Consider the following 22,053-nt stretch of genomic DNA (forward strand, 5'->3'; position numbering starts at 1 on the left):
GATGGATGAGCAATAAAACTCTGGATTGGTGCACTTCTGGAATAATGACAATCAGGGGTTGGGGTACACGGGGTATTAGCCGTGTACTTTTCTCGAGGCCGTCTGATCTACGAGTCTCTTATTTCAAATATTTTTCAAAACTAGGAGTTAGGTGAGATCTCATACTAACTAGGGTCACGGAGTCGCGCCCGTGGTCGTTAGATGTTTATTAATGTTTCCGAAAGGAGGCATGAGATTTTTCTTTTATTGATGTTCCAAATGGAGCATGGGTTGTGAAGACTATCAACTATCAACTAGTGAAATAAATAAATAAGTTAGCTACTATCAACTAGTGAAGACTTAATAAAATTGATAATTGAGTCGTGTGTTGAGTCTATAATTTAATGATGCATGATGATTGATTATTAGTAGCATGCAATGTTATGGATTACTTATTGGTTTCTCAGCTTGTTTATACTCAGCTTTGATGATTGCGTGCTTTCGTGTGTGTCTTCTTTGGTCATGACCTTCGCTTTTCAATGACCCTGTGACGATCAAATTTTTACACTTGTAATATTAGGGAGCAGATTAACCATAGGTTCTTACACATGCAGCATCTAAATCAGGGTTGTGGGATTTTGAGCGGAGAGTTAGTTATTGTTCGCAGTTTATTTTCTTTTGCAAGTTTGAATTTATTTAAACTTGGTTTTATTTTTATAATATTTCTAGTTTGGATTTTGAATAAGGGCCTTAATGGTTCCAACTTGTAACACTTAATTTGGTTTATTTGTTGGTTTTGAAACTCATTTATAACTGAGTTAGTTTTTCCGCTGCTAATTTCTGATATAGCCTTAACGTTTGAACACGTGGCGGTAGCACGCCAGTAATTCTATTGGATTTTGTTCAGGGTATTTACAGGTTTTAAGAGAGAATTATTGGGGTGTTACATGTGCCCTTCATCAATAGAGAAAGTCTAATTTTACAAGTCTAAAGAAACCTATCGCAAAATCATATGCCAATAGGAGAAGTATTTCCTCTCACATGAAGTTACTCTTTAGCCTAAAGTCCTAAATCCCAAACTTTGGGCACGACTCTGATACCATGTTAATACAAAGGCTTGAGTCACGCATATCACCAAGAAAGAGAGTCTACTTTATTAGCCCAAGAGGGTTTCATCGCAAAACCATACAATCTTAAGTCTTATAAAATGATAACTCTCTCAAATTTTATAAATGTGAGACACTTACATGCGTTGTTTAGGAATATGATGGTTTAACATATGCATGTTGCTTTTTATGGGTAAGAATGCTTTAACTTTCCCCATTTAAATTTATAAGTGCATCATTTTTTTCTTTTTAGGGTCATTATTATATATCTCTCTTCTCACATGGTTCCACTTCTATTTTTTTAAAAAAATTTAATTTTAATGCAATATCTGTTTTATTTGTCCCTTTTCTTTCTCCTCCTATTTGTATAATTGTTTCTCTGCTCCAAAATAAAAGACCTCCAACACTAGCTACCGTACTATAATGTGAAACACTACGTGCATCCAACACATAAAGTGTACAACATATTAAACCAATCAAAGTTCCAACTTTATATAATTTCGCTTAAAAATATCATGTCTAAACAATACAGGATATGGAGTCTATATAATAATAAAAATGACAATGAAATACATTCTACAGCCAACAGCAACAAACAATCAAATGAAAAGAAAAGATTGACAGATAGAGCAATACAATTACTTTGTGAAAGCAGCAATAGTTTGCAAGAGAGTGAGAATAAAAAGTATGATTGCAGCGATCACAGATACAACTGCCCATGGATGGCCGAAGTATCTCCTCCTCAAAAGAGCCTTCCATTGATTCCAAGATTTATTAGCGAATGTATTTGCATCTTTACTAACTTTTGAGTAATAAAATCTGCCTCCTACAGTGATTTTGGGGACATTATTGAAAAATCTTATTGCATGTTTATCACTGCCAAGATTATTTATGAGAATTCCTGCTTCTTGTAGTACTTGCACATCTTCTACCGTGTCAATTAGTTTATCGAAGAATAACAAATAATCATTTATGTAAGCATTCTCCGTATAATAATGACATAGCTCAAAGTGTTGGAGGTTTCGCAAATACGTTTCAGTGTCAGTATATAAAACTAATTCAGGAATCATGAACTTCCCTTTCTTAAATGTTATTTGAAATGGACTGTCACTCACAAATACCTCAAATTTGACTCCATTGTCGCTTAGTTTCTTCGCTGTCCTTGGATAACATATCCGTTTATCGGTGAGGCGTGTTGGTCGCCGTTGGTAAAAGCAGCATTTCCAATAACGGCACATAATAATTTCATTGACGTATGAAATTGATGATGATGAATCAGCTAATGTCAAGGAAAGGCAACCAGACATCCGTTGGAGATCCAACAAATGTTTAATGCTTGTTTTATCTGTAATTTTATCACCCTCAATAATACTCTCAATTGCCTTTCTTCCGGGGATACCACCACTCATATCGTCTATGAATGCAAGAGTAGCATAAATAAGAGTAGTAGGTCTGCAGATGTGACCAAATGCTTTATTAAAGATTTCCTTGAGAACAAAATATGGAATTTGGTTCTCCAACCGTAATAAATCGCTTAATACCCCGTAAGACAGTGGTGCTTTTAATTTATTCCCAACTGAAGGATTGTCAAACGAGTGCAAAGTTTCGCTCAAGAAATAGTAGATCAGGAATGCAGCATCAAGCACTATCATTTTAACAAACTCGTCGCTAGATAGTCTACTTTCATGCTGATAACATTTGCGGATATTTTCTTCCTCATCCCTTACATACCTAATGTAAATATTCAAGTCTTGAAAAGCATTTTTGGGATGTTGAAGGAAGCTATTCAAGTAAATCCATTTAACCTCTTGCATGGGTTCCAGTTTTGGATCTTTATAGTATACGGGACCAATTGACATCGCTACAGGCTGATAAAAATGTTCATGCCCCTTCAAGATGAATTCAGGAACTTTATAAATGCACCAATTCTCGTTGAAGGAAATATTCAAGGAGTCCAGCTTGTTACGCATTGAACTGAGCACCCCGTTCTTTTCATCTTGATCTTGCTTTGTTATTTCAATTTGTAGACTGTTGTTTTCCATCTGTATTAATCGTAAAATGTAAGTATATGTCTGATTTTATTTCAAATAATTTTCTCATTATGTTAATGAGATAGTAAACATAGAATGTAATCAATAGATGGGGTAGACTTTTCAAATTCCTATCATACGCAGTATATCAATGATAGTATACATATGCTTTAGTGCTTCACCTTTATGTTGGGTTTGAGAGTGTGGAGAATGGTTTCAAGAAGGCTAAGGGGGTGCATAGCTTAGGAGAGTAAGCTATGGGCTATTGCTTGGTGTTAATCAATGGTGGATGACAAAGGGCTGACTTCAAATGGGAATATCTCAATATCTAGAAGTGATATTGAGATGATTCAAGTTGGAGGTGATAGCTCGTCTCAAGAGCTTTCCAACGACTGGTCATAAACTTGATTTGGTTAAGAATCAAGGGAGTTATGGCTGTTTTAAGAAGAGATGTCCACGCAGTGCGATAGTTCGACCGAACTCATGAAAGGTTCGGTCGAACCTAGTTGCTTCTGAGTTATTGATGAATGAGTTATGTCTTCGATAAGTGCAATTACTAGATATATCAAGGATCACGATTATGGAGATAATTAGTTCATTTTATAGGGTTGTCAATGTTTGGTGCTAGATATGACAATTAATCTTTGGGCTAGCTTAATGGCCCAAAGACTTATAGAGTGGATCCTACAAGGTCACACATAAGAGTATTGGGTTAAATAAGTTAGAGGCTCATTATTGGGCCTCATGAATTCATGATATACCATGTTGATAATTGGGCTTGGATAGTTAAAAGAGTCTAATGAGCTTTGGACTTGACATGGTTTATTTATTTCTTGATATGATCTATAAATATAAACCATGCATAGGGTTGTATGATATAACAATTGACATACAATGAATTGTCACACAAGCAACCAAGCTTCCCAAAACCCTATCTCTCTCTCTCTCTCTCTACTCGGCCCTCTCTCTCTCCTCCCTGTCCGTACGGCCCTCCTCCTTGGGTGGCGCATGGGTGGTGTTGTGGTGTGTTCGTAGCTCAAATCTCCGTTGAAGGTTAATTGAAGTGTTCAGTCACAACTAACTAGCATTAGTGGAGGTTTAATCCGTGCTCGTGGACTAAGTAGAGGAATCACACGTGGGGTTTTTGTTCTCCTTATTGTTCTTGTTCGATCACTTGTGGAATCACGCTTTAAAGGTATAATTCTTACTTCTTTATGTGTTATGCATGAGATCCTTGGTTTAGGTGCTTTATGAATATGATTCATATATTTTCCGCAATTTAGTACCTATAATCTCCTACATTGGTATCAGTTAGCCTCTTGAATTACATATATTGAGTATTAATTCTTTGATAATCCACAATTTTAATTCAATTAGGAGGGAGAATAATTTAATTATGGATCAATTATTATATTAAATGCGATTTAGCTATATAGAATCATTAAAAGTTGTTTAATTTGCTCCATATTAGCCTTAATTTGATCCAAAATTGCCCTAATTAATTCGAAAAATTCGAACCCCCACCCTATTTTTTCGAAAATTTCGAAATCATAAACCCTAATTTGTGAAATTTGTGTTTTGGTTTTGATTTAATTCGATAGATATATGTTTAAAGAATTTAATCCATTTGATTTCATGTTAAAATTATGAATTTTTCACGGTCAAATTATTTAATTTAAAAGTTAAATTGAATTGGGGATTAAATTCATGAAGAACCCTAATTTTGAAATTGAATATGATTTAATTTTAAAATTAGAAGGACCTTATTAATTTAATTTTAATAAAAATGTTTTGTTTTAAATTAAAATAAAAAAAAGTTTTAAGGTGCGGCAGCCGCGACTGGGTGGCGCAGCCACGACGACCGTCGCACCGGCGGTGGTCCAGGAGGGAAGGCGGGCTGGGCAGGGGTCGAACAGGGGTAGCGCAGCAGTGCACCACCTTCACTAGTAGAAAAAAGTGGTTTGGCAGCGGTTCAAACCCGGTCTAAGGCACCGGTTTGAACCGCTGCCTATGTGGGGGGTGCCAAATACCCCCTTTATAGCACCGGTTCAAAACCGGTGCCATATATCCAATTAGGCACCGGTTAACCGGTGCCAAAAATGTAAGAAAATATTTATTTCATTGGTTTTGGCACCGGTTAACCGGTGCCAAAACTGCCCAAAATATTTTTTTTTTTTTTTTGTTGCCTTTAAATCAACTAAAATAAATTAGACCATCAAAATATAAATTAGAACAAGTGCAAAAGATAATGAAATGGAGTATATCAATATATTAAACTGTTATTGTACAATACAAAAAAAAAATAAAAAAATACAAATTGATATTGAAAAATACAAATAAAAATTACAACATCAAAAACAATATTCCAAAATCAAAGTCTTGAATCGTTGTGCATCAATTAACACTTGCATCAATTAAAACCCATAAATCAATAAAACTCACAAAAAAAATGCAAAAAAAAAAAAACCAGAAAACTCATGTACGAACTCAAAAATCAAAATAATTTACTGTAATAAATAAATAACCAAACAAAACGCAAAAAAATCGAAACACAATTAACCACAAAATTTTCGAAATCAATTAAAGTGAAAATTTTCGAAATCAATTAAACTCAGAACCCAGAAAATCAATTTCGAAAATCAATTAAACGAAAAAAAAAATTCAAAATCAATTTCGAAATCAATTAAACTCAGAACCCAGAAAAATCAATTAAAATTATTCCCAAAATTTTCGAAATCAATTAAACTCAGAACCCAGAAAAATCAATTAAAATTATTCCCAAAATTTTCGAAATCAATTAAAACTCAAAACCCAGAAAAATCAATTTCGAAAATCAATTAAACGCAAAAAAAAAATTCAAAATCATCCCAGAAAATTCAAAAATCAATTAAACCCCATCAATTTCGAACAATATTACAACAATCAAACCAAAAAAAATCAAGGCATTTACCAAAAATAATCAAACCCAGAAACCCTTACCTCGAATATTAAACCCAGAAACATGCAGGTGGCGGCGGTGGTTAGTAGCGGTGGTACGGTGGGCAAAAGACAGAAGGGAGAAGAAAGGTCGGAGAAGAGGGGGGAAAGAAGAGGAGAGCGAGATCAGACAGAGAAGGATCGATTTGGCTTCTTCGATCCGGAATTCCCAGCAAATCCTTGACATCAACCATCTGTCGAGAAAAGGTAGTTTACTACTTAAAAGTTAGAGTAAGGAAGCACTGTATCTGAGGTGTGCGCGTTGTGGTCGGAGAGATCGAGAAGGAAGATGATAGAGAAGAGAGGAGAGAGAAGGAGGAGAGAGGCAGCTGAATGAAGCTGAGTTAGTTCTCTAGGGTTAGGAATACAATTATAATATAAGGAGAGATAAGTTGACCGGTTTTTTTTTTTTAAATCTAACAAGGGCACCGGTTCAATTGGCACTGGTTCAAACCGGTGCCTTTTTGATTTATGGCACCGGTTCAGGCTGGACCGGTGCTTTTTCTCTTTTGGAAAAAACCCGCCCAATTCTAGACCGGTTTTGGGCACCGGTTTAGGCTGAACCGGTGCCATATGGGGGGTGCCTAATGCTTTTTTTCTACTAGTGCTTGTTGCGTGTGCTGCTGCTGCTGTCCTTGCGTCGCTGCAGGGTAGCTTACACCGCAAGGTGTACGGCCACCGTGGCCGGCTTCGGTTGGCCACACCACGGGGGCTGGCGCAATTTTTTTTTTTTTTAAAAATATTTTTTTATTTTGGATTAAAAAAAAATCAGTTTTTCAAAATTAAAAATTTAAAGGATAAGTTTTGATTTTGAAATGATAATTAACAAAGATAAAGTGGTTAATTTTGTTAAAATAGGATAACTATGGAGCAAAAGATTCTATTTGGATAATAATTGATTAAATAATGTGATTATCCCATAATTATTTAAGGATATTAATTGATTTAAAATATGTGATTGGCAAGTAATTAGGATAGAATTTCCTAAAAGTTAGGATAATCATGGAAAATAAATATGATTTATCTTCCATAATTAAAATAAGATTTGATTCCATCTCATACCTAAATTAAAATATATGATATTTTATAATTGGTTATGAATAATATATGATATTATCAAATTACAGTAATTAATTAAAATATGAGATATTTAGGAGCCATGTTTCCTTAATTGTGAATATTCGATGTTGTAGTTTAGGAAAGCATGATTTGTGATTTATTATATGGCATTTTATAATATAATAAATGATGTTATTTATTGCTATATAGACTAGTAGGGCCCATAGATTCTAAATACGATCTGCACATCGTGATGTATTTTTGTAATCTAAATACGGTCTACATACCGTTAAGTATTTTTGTATTTTATTTTATTTTATTTAAGTAGTAGATAGAATAGAATAGTATTACATGTTGCAGTTAATCCAAGAATCCATGGAGTGAAGGCCCAAAAGAGCAAGATGGATGAGATCGATCCATGAAGGTTCAAGTGGGAGCCTTTTGCTTTATTAGTTTTCTTAGGATTAAGGGGCCATACTATGTCATGTTTTATTTATGCATTAGTAGATTATGCATGTTAGATTTTATTTATGTTGCTTGATGATGCGCTAGAATTCACTAAATAATCACAACATAATAAATCTAGGTCCCGGTAATATTAAGGTTGCTTTTCCAATCAAAATCCCGATGAAACCTTCGATATTTATGATGGGTCATGCCAAAGCAGTGTGTCATATTATATCTTAATGGAGTGGGGGTAAAACAAATTTTACATTTTTGATTGGTTATACTCAACAAGGTTACATAAAGAGTTTAGAACCTTGAAGCTAAGGGTAATAATTAAACATGCGATGGGTAATTATTCAACCAAGAATTACAAAGAGTTGTAATCAGTAAAGAGTTTACTCACCTTGAAAATGTAATGGTTGATGGTAGGGCTAAAGTCCGGTCAATTATTGCACAAATAAAGGATCTTGGAATCATTCTATTCAATAGGGATCAATTAAATTGAATGAATGCTTTAAAGTTACCAGTTTTAAAATCGCTTATGGTACTTTAAATTTATTAAACATAATTATTGAGTAGTGCCTCGTTTGTTTTTGTTTGTAGATGAATAACTTATACGACAACACTGTTTTACCAATGGAACTTAATTTAAGGCTGAATCTCAAAAACTTCAGGGAATGGGAAAATGAGTTGAGAAAAGTTCTCACAAGCTATGGGCTCTAATCTCGTTTATATATTCCTGCTGAGAGTGAGTGTAAAGAGGGTTATAAAGCTGAAAGGCATGCTGAAATTGTTTCAGATGCAGAGAAAATCAGAAGACTCATTTTAGAATCTATTCCAATCTGTTGGAAAAGAATATTCAGGCACTATGAGCTAACCAACTTGCATAAATGTCTTCGTGTTATCTGTCGAGGTGGCATTGGGGCAATAGGAAGTGGAGGCTTCAAAGATCATAATGTAAGAGAGTTCGTTAACTCGATCCCTCAGATTTACTATTCCTGGACTGACAGCGTTAGGTATGAGGCTTACAATGTTCATTGTAAGATAAGTGCTAAGAAACTCATGCATGGTCAGTCAGTAAGGGCCCATGTCAGTGAACTGATTGAAATGTTCAATCAGATGGATGTCCTTGGGAAACCGATTGATGATGACTCTGCACATGATATATCTTGTATTCACTCCATGATGGTTTTGACATAGTTAAGCTCGTCGGTGACATTGATCAACCTTTTGCTTAACCAAGCTGAGGAGTTCTTGAAAAGGAGAGGAAGCGAATGCTTCTTTTGCGGTATTTGGCCATGCCATACACCAGGGTGTCCCCATTACACAACAGTGAAAACATAAGGTAAAGAGTTACTTGATGTTTTTATTGTAGAAATTAATCTTACTTCATCTTCCACTTAGGTATTTGATACCGACTGTGGTGCTCACATCGTTAATAACGTGCAGGGCTTGAGAGAAAGTAAGATGTTAGCAAAAGGGGAAGTAACGCTTTGAGTAGGAAACGGAGCAAAAGTTGTTGCATTTGCTATTGGAAGTTATCACTTGACACTTCCCTCTGGACTTATTTTGGTGCTTAATAACTGTTATTATGTACCAAGAATTACTAAAAACATTATTTCAGTTCATGTTTTAGATTTTGAAGGATTTTCATTTGAAATAAGAGACAAATGTTGTTTTATTTCTAAAGAAAATATGTTATATGCTAACGCAAAGTTAATTAATGGTTTGTATGTTTTAGAATATACAACTCATGTCTACAACATTGATCATAAAAGGCAAAGAATAGATGGTTCAAACCCAACTTACCTATGGCATTGTAGACTTGATCACTTTAACCAAAAACGCATCTAGAAATTACATAAGGATGGACTCCTCTCTTCATTTGATTATGAATCATTTGAAAATTGTGAGTCATGTTTGCTTGGGAAAATGACTAAGTCACCCTTCACGGGTATAGGTGAAAGAGCTAGTGACCTTTTGGGACTCATACATACAGATGTGTGTGGACCAATGAGTTCAAAAGCAAGGGGTGGATTTAATTACTTCATTACTTTTACTAATGATTTAAGTAGATATGATTATATTTACTTAATGAAGAATAAGTCGGAAGCCTTTGAAAAGTTCAAAGAATTCCAGAATGAAGTACAAAATCAACTTGGGAAGACAATTAAAGCATTGTGATCTGATCGTGGTGATGAATACTTGACCCAAGAATTTGATGAACATCTAATAAATTGTGGAATACTTTCATAGTTAAGTCCTCCAGGAACGCCACAGTTGAATGGTGTGTCAGAAAGGAAGAATAGGACCTTACTAGATATGGTTCGGTCCATGATGAGCTTTACTGATCTTCCCATATCATTTTGGGGATATGCATTAGAAGCAGCTGCCAGAGTACTAAACAGAAGCCCGTCCAAAGCAGTTGAGAAGACACCATATGAGTTATGGACAGGAAAAGTTCCAAACTTGTCTTATCTCAAGATTTGGGGATGTGAAGCTTATGTAAAACGTTTACAAGGCGATAAACTATACCCTAAATCAGACATGTGTTTCTTTGTGGGCAATCCAAAAGAAACAAAGGGGTATTACTTCTATAATCGCGAAAATAAAAAACTGTTTGTTGCTCGCGATTGTGTCTTTCTAGAAAGGGAATTCCTCTCTAGAAAGCCAAGTGGGAGTAAAGTAGTTCTCGAAGAAATTCGAGACGAGAAACAAATGGATGTGGATAACACCACATCAGAGGCGAGGGCACATGAGTCGATTAATCATGCGTTGGAGCAAGCTAATTCGACTAGCGAGACTTCTATCGTCCCACTTGAATCTAATTCATGCGAAAATCTTCAAGGAGTTGGAGAGAATATTTTTATTGTTGCTCCTACCCCACGTAGGTCTGCCAGAATCAGAAACAAACAGTTTGTTGAGGTTATGATAATTGAGGATTCTGAAATCTTCCTATTGGAGAATGAAGAACCTACAACCTACAAACAAGCTTTGGCAAGCCCCAACTCGAATAAATGGCTTGAGGCCATGAAGTCCGAAATGGAATCGATGTCTGAAAATGAAGTGTGGACCCTAGTTGACTTGCCTAATGGGGTAAAACCTATTGGTTGCAAATGGGTTTACAAGATTAAAACAAACAAGGATGGAAATTCCTACATCTATAAAGCAAGACTGGTTGTTAAAGGGTACAGAAAGATTCATGGTATTGACTATGATGAAACCTTTTCCCCAGTAGCTATGCTTAAGTCTATTCGGATCCTTCTAGCCATTGCTACATTTTTCGATTATGATATTTGGCAGATGGATGTCAAAATCGCCTTCTTGAATGGGTTCTTAACGGAGGAAGTGTATATGATACAACTTGAGGGTTTTGAAGATCTAGAAAATCCTATAAAGGTATGCAAACTTCAGAAATCCATTTATGGATTGAAGCAAGCATCCAGGAGTTGGAATCTTCGCTTTGATAAAGCAATCAAACAGTTTGATTTTGTCAAAGTGAAGAGGAACCTTGTGTATACAAGAAGTCTAGTGGGAGCAGCATTGTTTTCTTAGTCTTGTATGTAGATGACATACCAATGCTTGAGTCAGTCAAGGAATGGTTGAAGAGTTGTTTTTCCATGAAGGACTTAGGTGAGGCTGAATACATATTGGGGATCAAGATCCATCAAGACAGATCTCGAAGGATGATTGGGTTGAGTCAAGAGACTTATATTGATAAGGTTCTTGATAGGTATCCCATGAAAGACTCTAAGAGAGGATTTCTCCCCATGTCTCATGGCATTACGCTCAGTAAATCTCAATGCCCTAGCACGCCGGAAGAGATGAGACGTATTGTTGATAAACCTTATGCTTTGGCAATAGGGTCAATCATGTATGCCATGATATGTACAAGGTCGGATGTTGCATATGCTCTGAGTATGTGTAGCAGGTTTTAGGCAAATCCAGGAGAAGCACACTGGACAGCTTCCAAGAACATCCTTAAGTACTTGAGAAGGACTAAAGGAATGTTTCAAGTATATGGTGGCGAAGATGAGTTGGTTGTCAAAGTTTATACAAATGCGAGTTTCCAAACTGATAGAGATGTTTTCAGATCACAATCTGGATACATTTTCTATCTGAATGGAGGAGCAGTGATCTGGAAGAGTTCGAAGAAAAGCTCTGTCGCAGACTCTACGACATAATCAGAGTATTTATCTGCTGTTGAATCAGCTAAGGAAGCAGTTTGGATTAAGAAGTTCCTAACTGAGCTGGATGTCATGCCAAGTGCTCAAAAGGGAATCAAGTTGTATTCTGATAACAATGGCACCATTGCTCAATCAAAAGAGCCTAGGTCACACTTCAAATCCAAACATGTAGAGATTAAGTATTACCTCATTCGAGAGATCATTGACAGAGGAGATGTCAAGATGTGCAAAATTCATACGGATGAGAATATTACTGATCCACTTACTTAACCCCTTCCACTTCCAAAGCATGAGAAACATGCTAATGAATCTAGTTTGAGGCAAATGATGTAATTAGAAGTTGTATTAATTTTTGGAGAAAAATAAGTTACATATGTAATACGTTCATTTGCAGAATTATGTTTAATCAGAAATTTTATTATTTCTCTTATTTAGTTATGGTTTTCGATATTAAATAAAATGTCCAAAATAATTATGGATTGATGGGCTCATCAGGTTGATAACCTGGTGAATGAAACCCCACAGGTGAACAAAATCCATATATTATTTGAGTTCCTAGTTAAGAATCATTAAACTGGACATAAATGATTTCTTAAATTGGACTAGCATGTAAGATTGATTGGATAGTGCAGTTTCATGGGCTATAGGAGCATAGTGATGATGCTCGGTCAATCACATGGATATGCATGAATGATGCATGATCGAACTATAGACCTACTTTGAAGTTCAAGTGTAGAACTTCCGGATATATTAGTGGATTTCTTTGACATGAGTGAAACACTAATTCCATTCAATGATTGATTTAACTATGGTACACTCAAACGTCCATCCGTAACTGGGGATTTTTACAAGGTGTTTCCCGGTTGCTTCATGAGTTGCTTGGGAGCTTTGGTTGCCACAAGATTGGATTAAGTCTACCTATTTAATTAGGAATGTGTCTTGGCCCCTTAAAGAGGGAGATTTCAGAAAATGCATGGTCGTGCTCAAATACAATACATAGTAATCATTTATTATGTGAATCTAACTCAGTATTTCAAGAAAAGATTTGTAGACTAATATGATCACGACATGAGATGAAATCATATTGTCAAATAGACACACATTGACTTAAGGGATTTGAATATTGCGCACTTGCTCAGACAAGTGGGAGATTGAAGGAGTTATGTCTTCGATAAGTGCAATTACTAGATATATCAAGGATCACGATTATGGAGATAATTAGTTTATTTTATAGGGTTGTCAATGTTTAGTGCTAGATATGACAATTGATCTTTGGGCTAGCTTAATAGCCCAAGGACTTATAGAGTGGATCCTACAAGGTCACACATAAGAGTATTGGGTTAAACAAGTTAGAGGCCCATTATTGGGCCCCATGAGTTCATGACATACCATGTTGATAATTGGGCTTGGATAGTTAGAAGAGTCTAATGGGCTTTGGACTTGACATGGTTTTATTTATAGATATGATCTATAAATATAAACCATGCCTAGGGTTGCATGATATAACAATTGACATACAGTGAATTGTCATACAAGTAACCAAGCTTCCCAAAACCCTAACTCTCTCTCTCTCTACTCGGCCCTCTCTCTCTCCTACCTATCCGTACGACCTTCCTCCTTGGGTGGTGCGTGGATGGTGTTGTGTTCGTATCTCAAATCTCTGTTGAAGGTTGATTGAAGTGTTCAGTCACAACTAACTAGCATTAGTGGAGGTTTAATCCGTGCTCGTGGACTAAGTAGAGGAATCACACGTGGGGTTCTTGTTCATTTTATTGTTCTTGTTCGATCACTTGTGGAATCATGCTTCAAAGGTATAATTCTTACTTCTTTATGTGTTATGCATGAGATCCTTGGTTTAGGTGCTTTATGAATATGATTCATATATTTTCCGCAATTTAGTACCTATAATCTCCTACAATTGAGGCAGAATGTGTAGCCTTTTGATTTCTAGAGCAGGTTCGGCCGAACCAAGGAAGAAGTTCGACCGAACCACCTCATGTTCGACTGAACTCTGTGAAGGTTCGGTCGAACTATCGAGCCCCTATTTAGCGACGCGGTTTCTTTTATTTTGCTCGGGATGTAATCTTAGCCGTTGATCTTATTGCACTATATATACTCTTATATTGTCATTGTAGGGAGTAAGAGGATGAAGGGGAAAGATGTAGAGAGAGAAAGCCTCATGTAAACCCAAACACTTAGGGTTTGAGTGTTTGAGAGGGTGAGCTTGGGGTGGGAGATTTCATGGGGATTGAAAGCTTGTATTCTACATTAATCTTCATCAAATTGTTACTCCATAGTGGATTGGTGGGTTTTCTCTCGGTTCTCGGGTTTCCCACGGTAAATTCTCCTTGTCTCGTTTATTGCTTGTTGTTCAGACTTCGTTGTTGTTATGTCGTTAATCGCAAACTTAGCTAGCACATTCGTAATCCCTTTCAATTGGTATCAGAGACAAGGTTGTTTTGGCGGTTTTTTTTAGGGTTAGTTTGTGTGGTATGCTTGTTGTTTGTGATTGGAAAGTCCAAAGATTGAATTTTTGGTGTTAAATTTTCAATTTTGGTGTTGTGGGTGTTCAAAATTTGAGTATTTGGTATGGATTTCAATAGGTTGTTATTGGAATTGAAAAGTCTTGAATTTTGTGTTTGATTAACAATAGAAGACGGAGTAGGAGAATGATTTCTATGGAGTGTTGATGTTGGAGTTGAAGGATATCAAGGATTTCCACATCTTGATGTCCGGTAGTAAGCTCAACATTGATGGCTAGCTATATGTTGTGTGTGAGGGAGGACCATGGAGAAATTGTTGAGGGAACTCGGTTGAAGTTCATGGGAAAATTGAGTGGTGCCTTGAAACCTTGGGAAACACATGGGTTGTCATGAGGGGTGTGTTTTTTTGCGGAGGCATGGCTTGGTCGGATTGCCATTGAGGAGGAGCCATGGTTTTGGTGTTTTAATGGGGGAAGATGGCCAGGAAAAGCATGTCAAGTGAAGGGGTCTCACATGGGTGTTGTGAGGTGATATGAATCTTTGCGGTAGGCATTGTTGGTTAAATAGTCATTGGAGAGAATCCGTGGTGTTCGGTGTTTCAATGATAAAAGAAGACCAGGAATACTACAAGAAAACAGGCAAATAGCGACGGACTAGTTGCGACGGACACTTTATTCCGTCGTAAAAGTGAAAATTTCCGACGGATTTTTATTCCGTCGGATATTTCCGACGAATTCAATAATTCCGTCGGAAATCCGTCAGAAATTTCCGACGTAATATAAATCCATCGAAATATTTGTGCTTTCCGACGGACTTTTCCGTCGGAACTTACATTTTCCGACGGATAATTATTCTGTCGGAAATTTCCACCAGAATATAATATTTTTTTTTATTTTCAAAAAAAGACCCTTAAGAAAACCCTAAATCCTACTCTTCCGCCCCTTCTCCCTTTGTCTTTCCTCTTTCCCCTTCTCTCTCCTCTCTCCTCTCCTTCTCTATTCGTTCTCTACTCTCTCCTCTTCTTTCTTATTCTCCTTCCTTCTTTTTCCTCTTCATTCTCCATCCCCGTTCTCCTTCTCCTCTTCGTTCTCCTTCCCCCTTCTTTATCCTCTTCTTTCCCCTCTTTATCTCCCACCACCACCGCCAACTCTGACCAACATCGCACCACCAGCACCGACATCAACAACAACACCAACAACAACATCAACATTGACTACGAATCAACAACAATTTCCTCCAATTTCGCCCTTTCTCTTTCCTCATGAAGAAAACAAAGGTTTTCAGGCCAAATTCGACCACAAAAACTCTAGATCTAGAGTTTTTGTGGTCGAATTTGGCCTCCTAAACCCAATTTCAAGGTTTTATTATGTCGAATTAAGGTATGTGTAATTTTTTTGATTTTTTTGTTGTTTTATCAGATTTTTTTGAATTTTGGTGTTCAAATTTTGGGGGTTGGGTCGGGATTCTATTTTTTTTTAATTTTTAGGTTGTGATTGGCTTGTTTCGGTGGCGGTAGTGGTGTTTTTAGGTGGGTTTCGGCGGCAGTGGTAGTTTTAGGTGGGTGGTGGTTAGGGTTGTAGATCTGGGTTTATTTGGGTGGTAAATTTGTATTTGGGTGGGTTAGGGTTAGGTGGGTAGGGGTTATGGTATAGGTTTTGGTGGTTGGGTAGTGGGTGGTGGTGCAGGCTGGTGGTGAGATTTAGGTGGGTGGTGGTGCGATTTAGGTGGGTGGAGGTGGGGGGTGGGAGGCGATTTTTTTTTGTTTTTTTAAAAGCATTTTCCGACGGAATTTCTGTCGAAGATTTCTGGCGCAATACAGTCCGTCGGAAATTTCCGACGGACTTTCCCGACCCTGGAATTCACTTCCGGCGGACAGAATGTGTAGCCTTTTGATTTCTAGAGCAGGTTAGGTCGAACCAAGGAAGAAGTTCGACCAAACTCTGAGAAGGTTCGGTCGAACCATCGAGCCCCTGTTGAGCGACACGATTTCTTTTATTTTGCTCGGGATGTAATCTTAGCCGTTGATCTTATTGCACTATATATACTCTTGTATTGTCATTGTAGAGAGTAAGAGGATGAAGGGGAAAGATGTAGAGAGAGAAAGCCTCATGTAAACCCAAACACTTAGGGTTTGAGTGTTTGAGAGGGTGAGCTTGGGGTGGGAGCTTTCATGGGGATTGAAAGCTTGTAATCTAAATTAATCTTCATCAAATTGTTACTCTATAGTGGATTGGTGAGTTTTTCTCCCGGTTCTCGGGTTTCCCACGGTAAATTCTCCTTGTCTCGTTTATTGCTTGTTTTTCCGTCTTCGTTGTTGTTAATTGTCGTTAATCGCAAACTTAGCTAGCACATTCGTAATCCCTTTCACTTTATACCTTGCAGCACCATCAACTGGAAAATTTGGTGTAGGTAGGATCAAGGCCATTTAATTTTCCCACTAAATGAACTAAATTTTTAGGAGTAGTTTTAAGTTTGGGGGTTGATTTAATATAAATTTTTTTAAAAAAAAGGGAAAAAAAAATTGGTGGGACTAAGGCAATATTTTTTTCCCCATTAAAAAATATAACTCTGCCCTTCGTTTTTTATTTTTTATTTTTTTTGGTTTAGATGAGAAAGTCTTTTATATTACTCTCAATATATAAAGCATAATGTAACCATATTGGGTTTTACTTAATTGGTCTAAATGAATAGCTATCAATATTTAATAGTCATATTTTTTTTACTAATATGCAACTAGTAAAGTAATGCATTGATAATGTACACAGTCAAAACGAGAAGAAAATTATGAAACAAGGAGAGTATTTAATGAAAATCTAAATAAATTAGTAAAATAGTTACTTAACAAAAAAAAAAAAAAAAAAAAACACCAAGATTTATTTTTTTAAAAAAGTTTCAATTTAGTTAAATAAATACTTTAAAGAACAATAATAAATAATAAAGAATTGATGAATCCATGAAAATAATTTAACTTCATTGGGAGCATACCTTAAATTATTAAGGGTACTGTGTGATGAAATATTTGCTTTAAATTATTAGAGGTTAGTTAATTCCTAATGTAAAGGAATATGTTATAAGTTTGTATCAGTAGAGTGACTAGAGTCAGAAAGTAGTATTGGATTAATGATCATGGATCATGCATGTTCCTAACTTTTTGCTTAGTTTTGCTCTATATACACATATGTTGCTATATGCCTATATAGTATTATACGTTTTTATATGGATTAAATACAAATTAATATAAACGTAGTATTATAATCTCCTCTCTTATCTATTTATAATTTTAACAGCTCAACTAAAATAATTTAAGTAATTAAGTTAAATAAATACCTGATTAAGAAAACAGGACCAATATAAGGGAGATATTAGAGCGATTCTCAGCTCTTTCAATTATAGGGAGTATATTATGGGGAAAAAAAACTAAATATGACAAACTAAAAAGTAAATCAAAGCATATGAAATTGAAAGCTTATCTTACGTTCATATTATTTCTTAATAAAAAGGAAGACAACACATTAAAATACTCCATATCTAAGCTATATGAAAAGCAAATGTAGGGACTTACAGTAAACCGCAAAGAAGTTGCAACAATTGGTTGGATTGAGCACGACGTACACTGCGCCTTGCAAGGTACCCCCGAAGAAAGTGAAATAAATATAAACTTTGAATGAAAAATATGAAGTAGGTTTTATGTGTAAATCTTTGCCTTGGACTGGTTATCTCTTTATACTGCTTGCAGCTTCATCTTGAATATATTGTTTTACATTTACAATAAAAAGTAATGTTCAAACAAGGCAAAAGAATATGATAACGTAAATGTAGCGATATAAATTAAAGAATAAAATAGTATTCTTTTCCACAATTGGAAGATATAGAAATACTTCTTTAATCCATTCAAGTTATAAAATATATTCCCTCTATCGTAAATGTTAATTATTAAGAGATGATGTGTTAACTATGATCCTGAGCCGTGCCTTTCATCAATAGAGAGAGTCCAATTTTATTACTCCAAAGAAACTTATCGCAAAATTATATGCCAATAGAATCGCAGTAGTTCCTTTCACATGAAGTAAATATTTAGCCTAAAGTCCTAAACTCCAAACCCTAGGCATGACTCTGATACCAAGTTAAATAAGTGCTTGAGTCGCGCACACCACAAAGAAAAAGAGTCCACTTTGTTAGTTGAAGAGGGTTCCATCCCAAAACCAAATCTTTTCAGCATTGATTCAAATCCCGATTAAACTCCACTAACACTAACACTAGGCCCGTCCCCACTTTGTTCTAAGTGCATCATTTTTGTCATTTAGGGCTATTATTGTAATCTCTCTTCTCACATGGCCCCTACTTTGACTTATTTATTTATTCTTTTATCTCACAACCCTTACTTTAGGATAAATTATAAATTCAATATTTCTTTCCTATTAATGTTATTAACCTGCCCCCTTTATAGTATTTAACTAGCATATGGATAGAGGTGTGTCCGAAACCACCTGCTTTCAACCCATAAACACTGGAAAAACTGGTCAATGGTGAAAATATGACAAGAGATGATCTTTAATTTTACAATAATTTTACCTTTTATTATGTATTTTCTTACACAAAGATTTATATGCGGCTAGCCGCACCGTACGACCAGCCACAATATAATATATTTTTTTCTCTCTCTTTTCTATCTCCCATTCTCTTTCCTATTTTCTTCTTCCCACCTAAACACACTCCTTTCATGAACTCTATCTCTCCTCTCTCCTCTCTTCTCTTTCTCTCTCCTCTTTCTCTCTCCTATTTTCATCTTCTCTAGTTAGCCCACTCAAATTGAACAAGTTAAATAGAGCAGCGGTGGTAGGGGGTAAGGAAGCTCCTCGTATTTCGTCGCCGAAAAACAAGCTAGAGGTTTTAAGACCAAATCTAGCCATGAAAACTTTAGATCTAGATTTTTTATGGCTGAATTTGGCCTTTTTAGCCATATCTCAAGTGAAATTCGAAGCCAATATTTATTTTAAGGTATTTGTTCGATTTAATTTTTTATTTAACAATTTTAATGGTTTTTAGGGGTACGGGAATTGGTGGTGGTGTGGTGGAGTTTAAGGTTTTGAGGACGACGGTTGAGAAAGGTTGGTGTTGGTGGTGGTTACGGTGGGTTTGGGTGTGGGTTAATGGTTACTAGGTCGGGGGCTACTAGGGGTTACTAGATTGGTCAGGAGTTACTAGGTCGGGGTTACTAGGTCGGTTAGAGGTTACTAGGTAGGGGGTTACTAGGTCGGTTAGGGGTTACTAGCTAGGTAGGGGGTTACTAAGGGTTACTATGTCGGTTAGGGGTTACTAGGGGTGGTTGGTTAGGGGTTACTAGGTTAGGGGTTACTTGGGGTTACTAGGTTAGGGGTTACTAGGTCGGTTAGGGGTTACTTGGGGTTACTAGGCCGGGGGTTACTAGGGGTTACCATTCAGTAAGGGATTACTTGGTCAGAGGTTATTAAGTCAGTCAGGGGTTACTTTGTCCGGGGAGTTACTAGAGGGGTTACCTAAGTGGGGTTACTTGAGGAATTACTAGAAGGGTTACTGATATGGCACATTGTCGCACCAAAAACGCACTGATTTTCTTATACTCGGTAACATTTTTTTAATTAGGTAGTTTTTCACAAAATTTATATTATGTTAAATAATTTCTAACATAAAATCCAAATAAATACTCTATATTGGTGAATGAGAATATTGCTTTTAGATTATGTGAATATTTTGATAATATGAGAATATTTGCGTTTAAAATAGGTAAATATGAGTATGTGTGTAAAAGTATTATTGAAAACGTAATTAAGTAGCTGCATTAAAAGTATTATTGAAACATGAGAATGTAAGGGTGTCTCAAATTCTATCGTGCATGTGTCACCCTATGGAAATGTCCATCGATCAAGTGTAATTACTTAGTATAATTAGGAAAATTCACGAGTATTCCGAGCGGCCCCGAGTAGGTTTTTGTAATCTTTAGCGAGAAATTTTTTAACACCATAACGTCATAACTACATATATATGTTTTTTTCATGTCTAAACATGTTGCTACATAAAAAACTGCGTAAACAATGGGGATGAATCTACTGTGTCATTTTTTTTAAAAAAACACCTTAATATGCTGATGTGGCATATTGTAATTGGTCAAATTTTCATTTATTTTTAAAAATCAAATTATACTATACATATATGTATTATTGTAAATACATGTATTTTTTATAGAATACAAAATTATAATATTTATTTTTTTTATTAATTTTTTTTCGAATATGCTTGACTACTTTCATGAACGAACCTTCGTGGTCTTCAATTGGAGCACAATTCGAAATTGTTGTTGTGATTGGAGGTCGGAATAGTTGTAATTGGGTAGCGAATTGCTGTAATTGATGGCGGAATGGAGGTTCTAGTTGTCACGTTTTGGTGTTGTGGATGAAGCGTGGATTGAAGGCAGTGGTTATTGCTGCGATTGGAGGCCGGGATTGAAGGCGGTGGGCTGGTGATTGATTGCGGGGCAGCGGGCTGGTGATTGATTGCTGGGTGTGGGATGCGGCAAGCTGGTGGTTGTTGTAGACTTGTAGCGGTGTGGTGGTTGGAGCAGTGAGAAGGCAACTGGTGGTTGATGTGATTTTTTACGGTTGGAGGTGGTTGTTCTGCTGGTAGGTGGTGCAGCGGTGAGTTGCTGGATTGGTTGCGCCTTTGCGGTTGGCTGGTAGTCTGGTTTGGGAGTTGATGTTAATGGCTTGGTGTGGTGAAAAGGCATGGGCATAAAGGGATTTTTATATTTTATGATTGTGTATTTATATGTATTAAAAAGAATACATAATATAAATATAATTTTAATACATTTTGGATACTAAAAATAATTCAAAATTAAAATCAAAATACAAAATATGGGCCAATCAGATTTCGCCACGTCATTATATTGTGGTGCCTTTTTTGAAGAATGATATAGTAGAATTTTTATGTAAACAATACGGAGTACCATATAACAATAATGGATTGACGACAACAAAAATACAATATTAATAATATAGTATAAAACATATTTCTAGACTTTAACCATCAGCGTAAACTTTTGGTTGAAATGATCCTTTAACATGGATCGGAGCTAGCATGGCACAAAGGTCACGAGTTCGAATATCATCCACTTTCAAGTGGAATAACTTCGCGCTTTTGGTAAATATGGTTCTTTAACAATTAAGATACAAAAACGAGCAAATATTATATTTACCAAAAGTATGTTGCATCTTGAATTATTTGGAAAAAAAATAAATATAAATTTCCAATACTCAACCGCGTACTTTGTTGAATTATTGGTTGAGTATTTATACAAAACGTATGCTCATAAGATAGGAAACAATCTTCCCAAAAGATATACCATATATCCTAATGATATATTCACTAAATAATATCTTAACATATAAAAAACCTAAATATATTATTCCTTAAATGATATCTACGGAAAATATATCATACATATATTTTCTGATATCTCATATCTCTAACAGCTAGATATCTAGTTGTTGGAGAAACTTGCAATAGTTTGTAATAGAGTAAGAACAAGTACTTGCTCCTCAAAATAGCTATCCATCGATTTCGACAGGTTGAAGCGTAGCGATTCAGAGCGTCGCTGACATCGGAGTAAACCTCGTATGATACAGGCACATTTTTGCCAATATTGTTGAAAAGATTTACAACATCTTCATCACTTCCTAGCTAGATGATTACTCAAAATTTTGTTTTTAACCAGCACTTGCACGTCTTCCACGGTATCTACCAATGCATC

General features: G+C 35.9%; 1 protein-coding gene across 1 annotated transcript; it reads right to left on the reverse strand.

Annotated features, from left to right (window-relative positions):
* Positions 1 to 1,628: 1,628 nt before the first annotated feature.
* On the reverse strand, positions 1,629 to 17,936 carry LOC145555634 (UPF0481 protein At3g47200-like). The gene is made up of 2 exons (XM_081617377.1): positions 17,830 to 17,936; positions 1,629 to 3,127 (listed from the first exon to the last, which is right to left on the reverse strand). Exon 2 carries the CDS (start codon positions 3,125 to 3,127, stop codon positions 1,724 to 1,726), a length of 1,404 nt encoding a protein of 467 aa, XP_081473503.1. The 5' UTR covers positions 17,830 to 17,936; the 3' UTR covers positions 1,629 to 1,723.
* Between the last annotated feature and the right edge of the window lie 4,117 nt (positions 17,937 to 22,053).

Source organism: Chenopodium album, chromosome 8 (assembly GCF_948465745.1).
Source record: "Chenopodium album chromosome 8, dcCheAlbu1.1, whole genome shotgun sequence".
Taxonomy (NCBI): Eukaryota; Viridiplantae; Streptophyta; class Magnoliopsida; order Caryophyllales; family Amaranthaceae; genus Chenopodium; species Chenopodium album.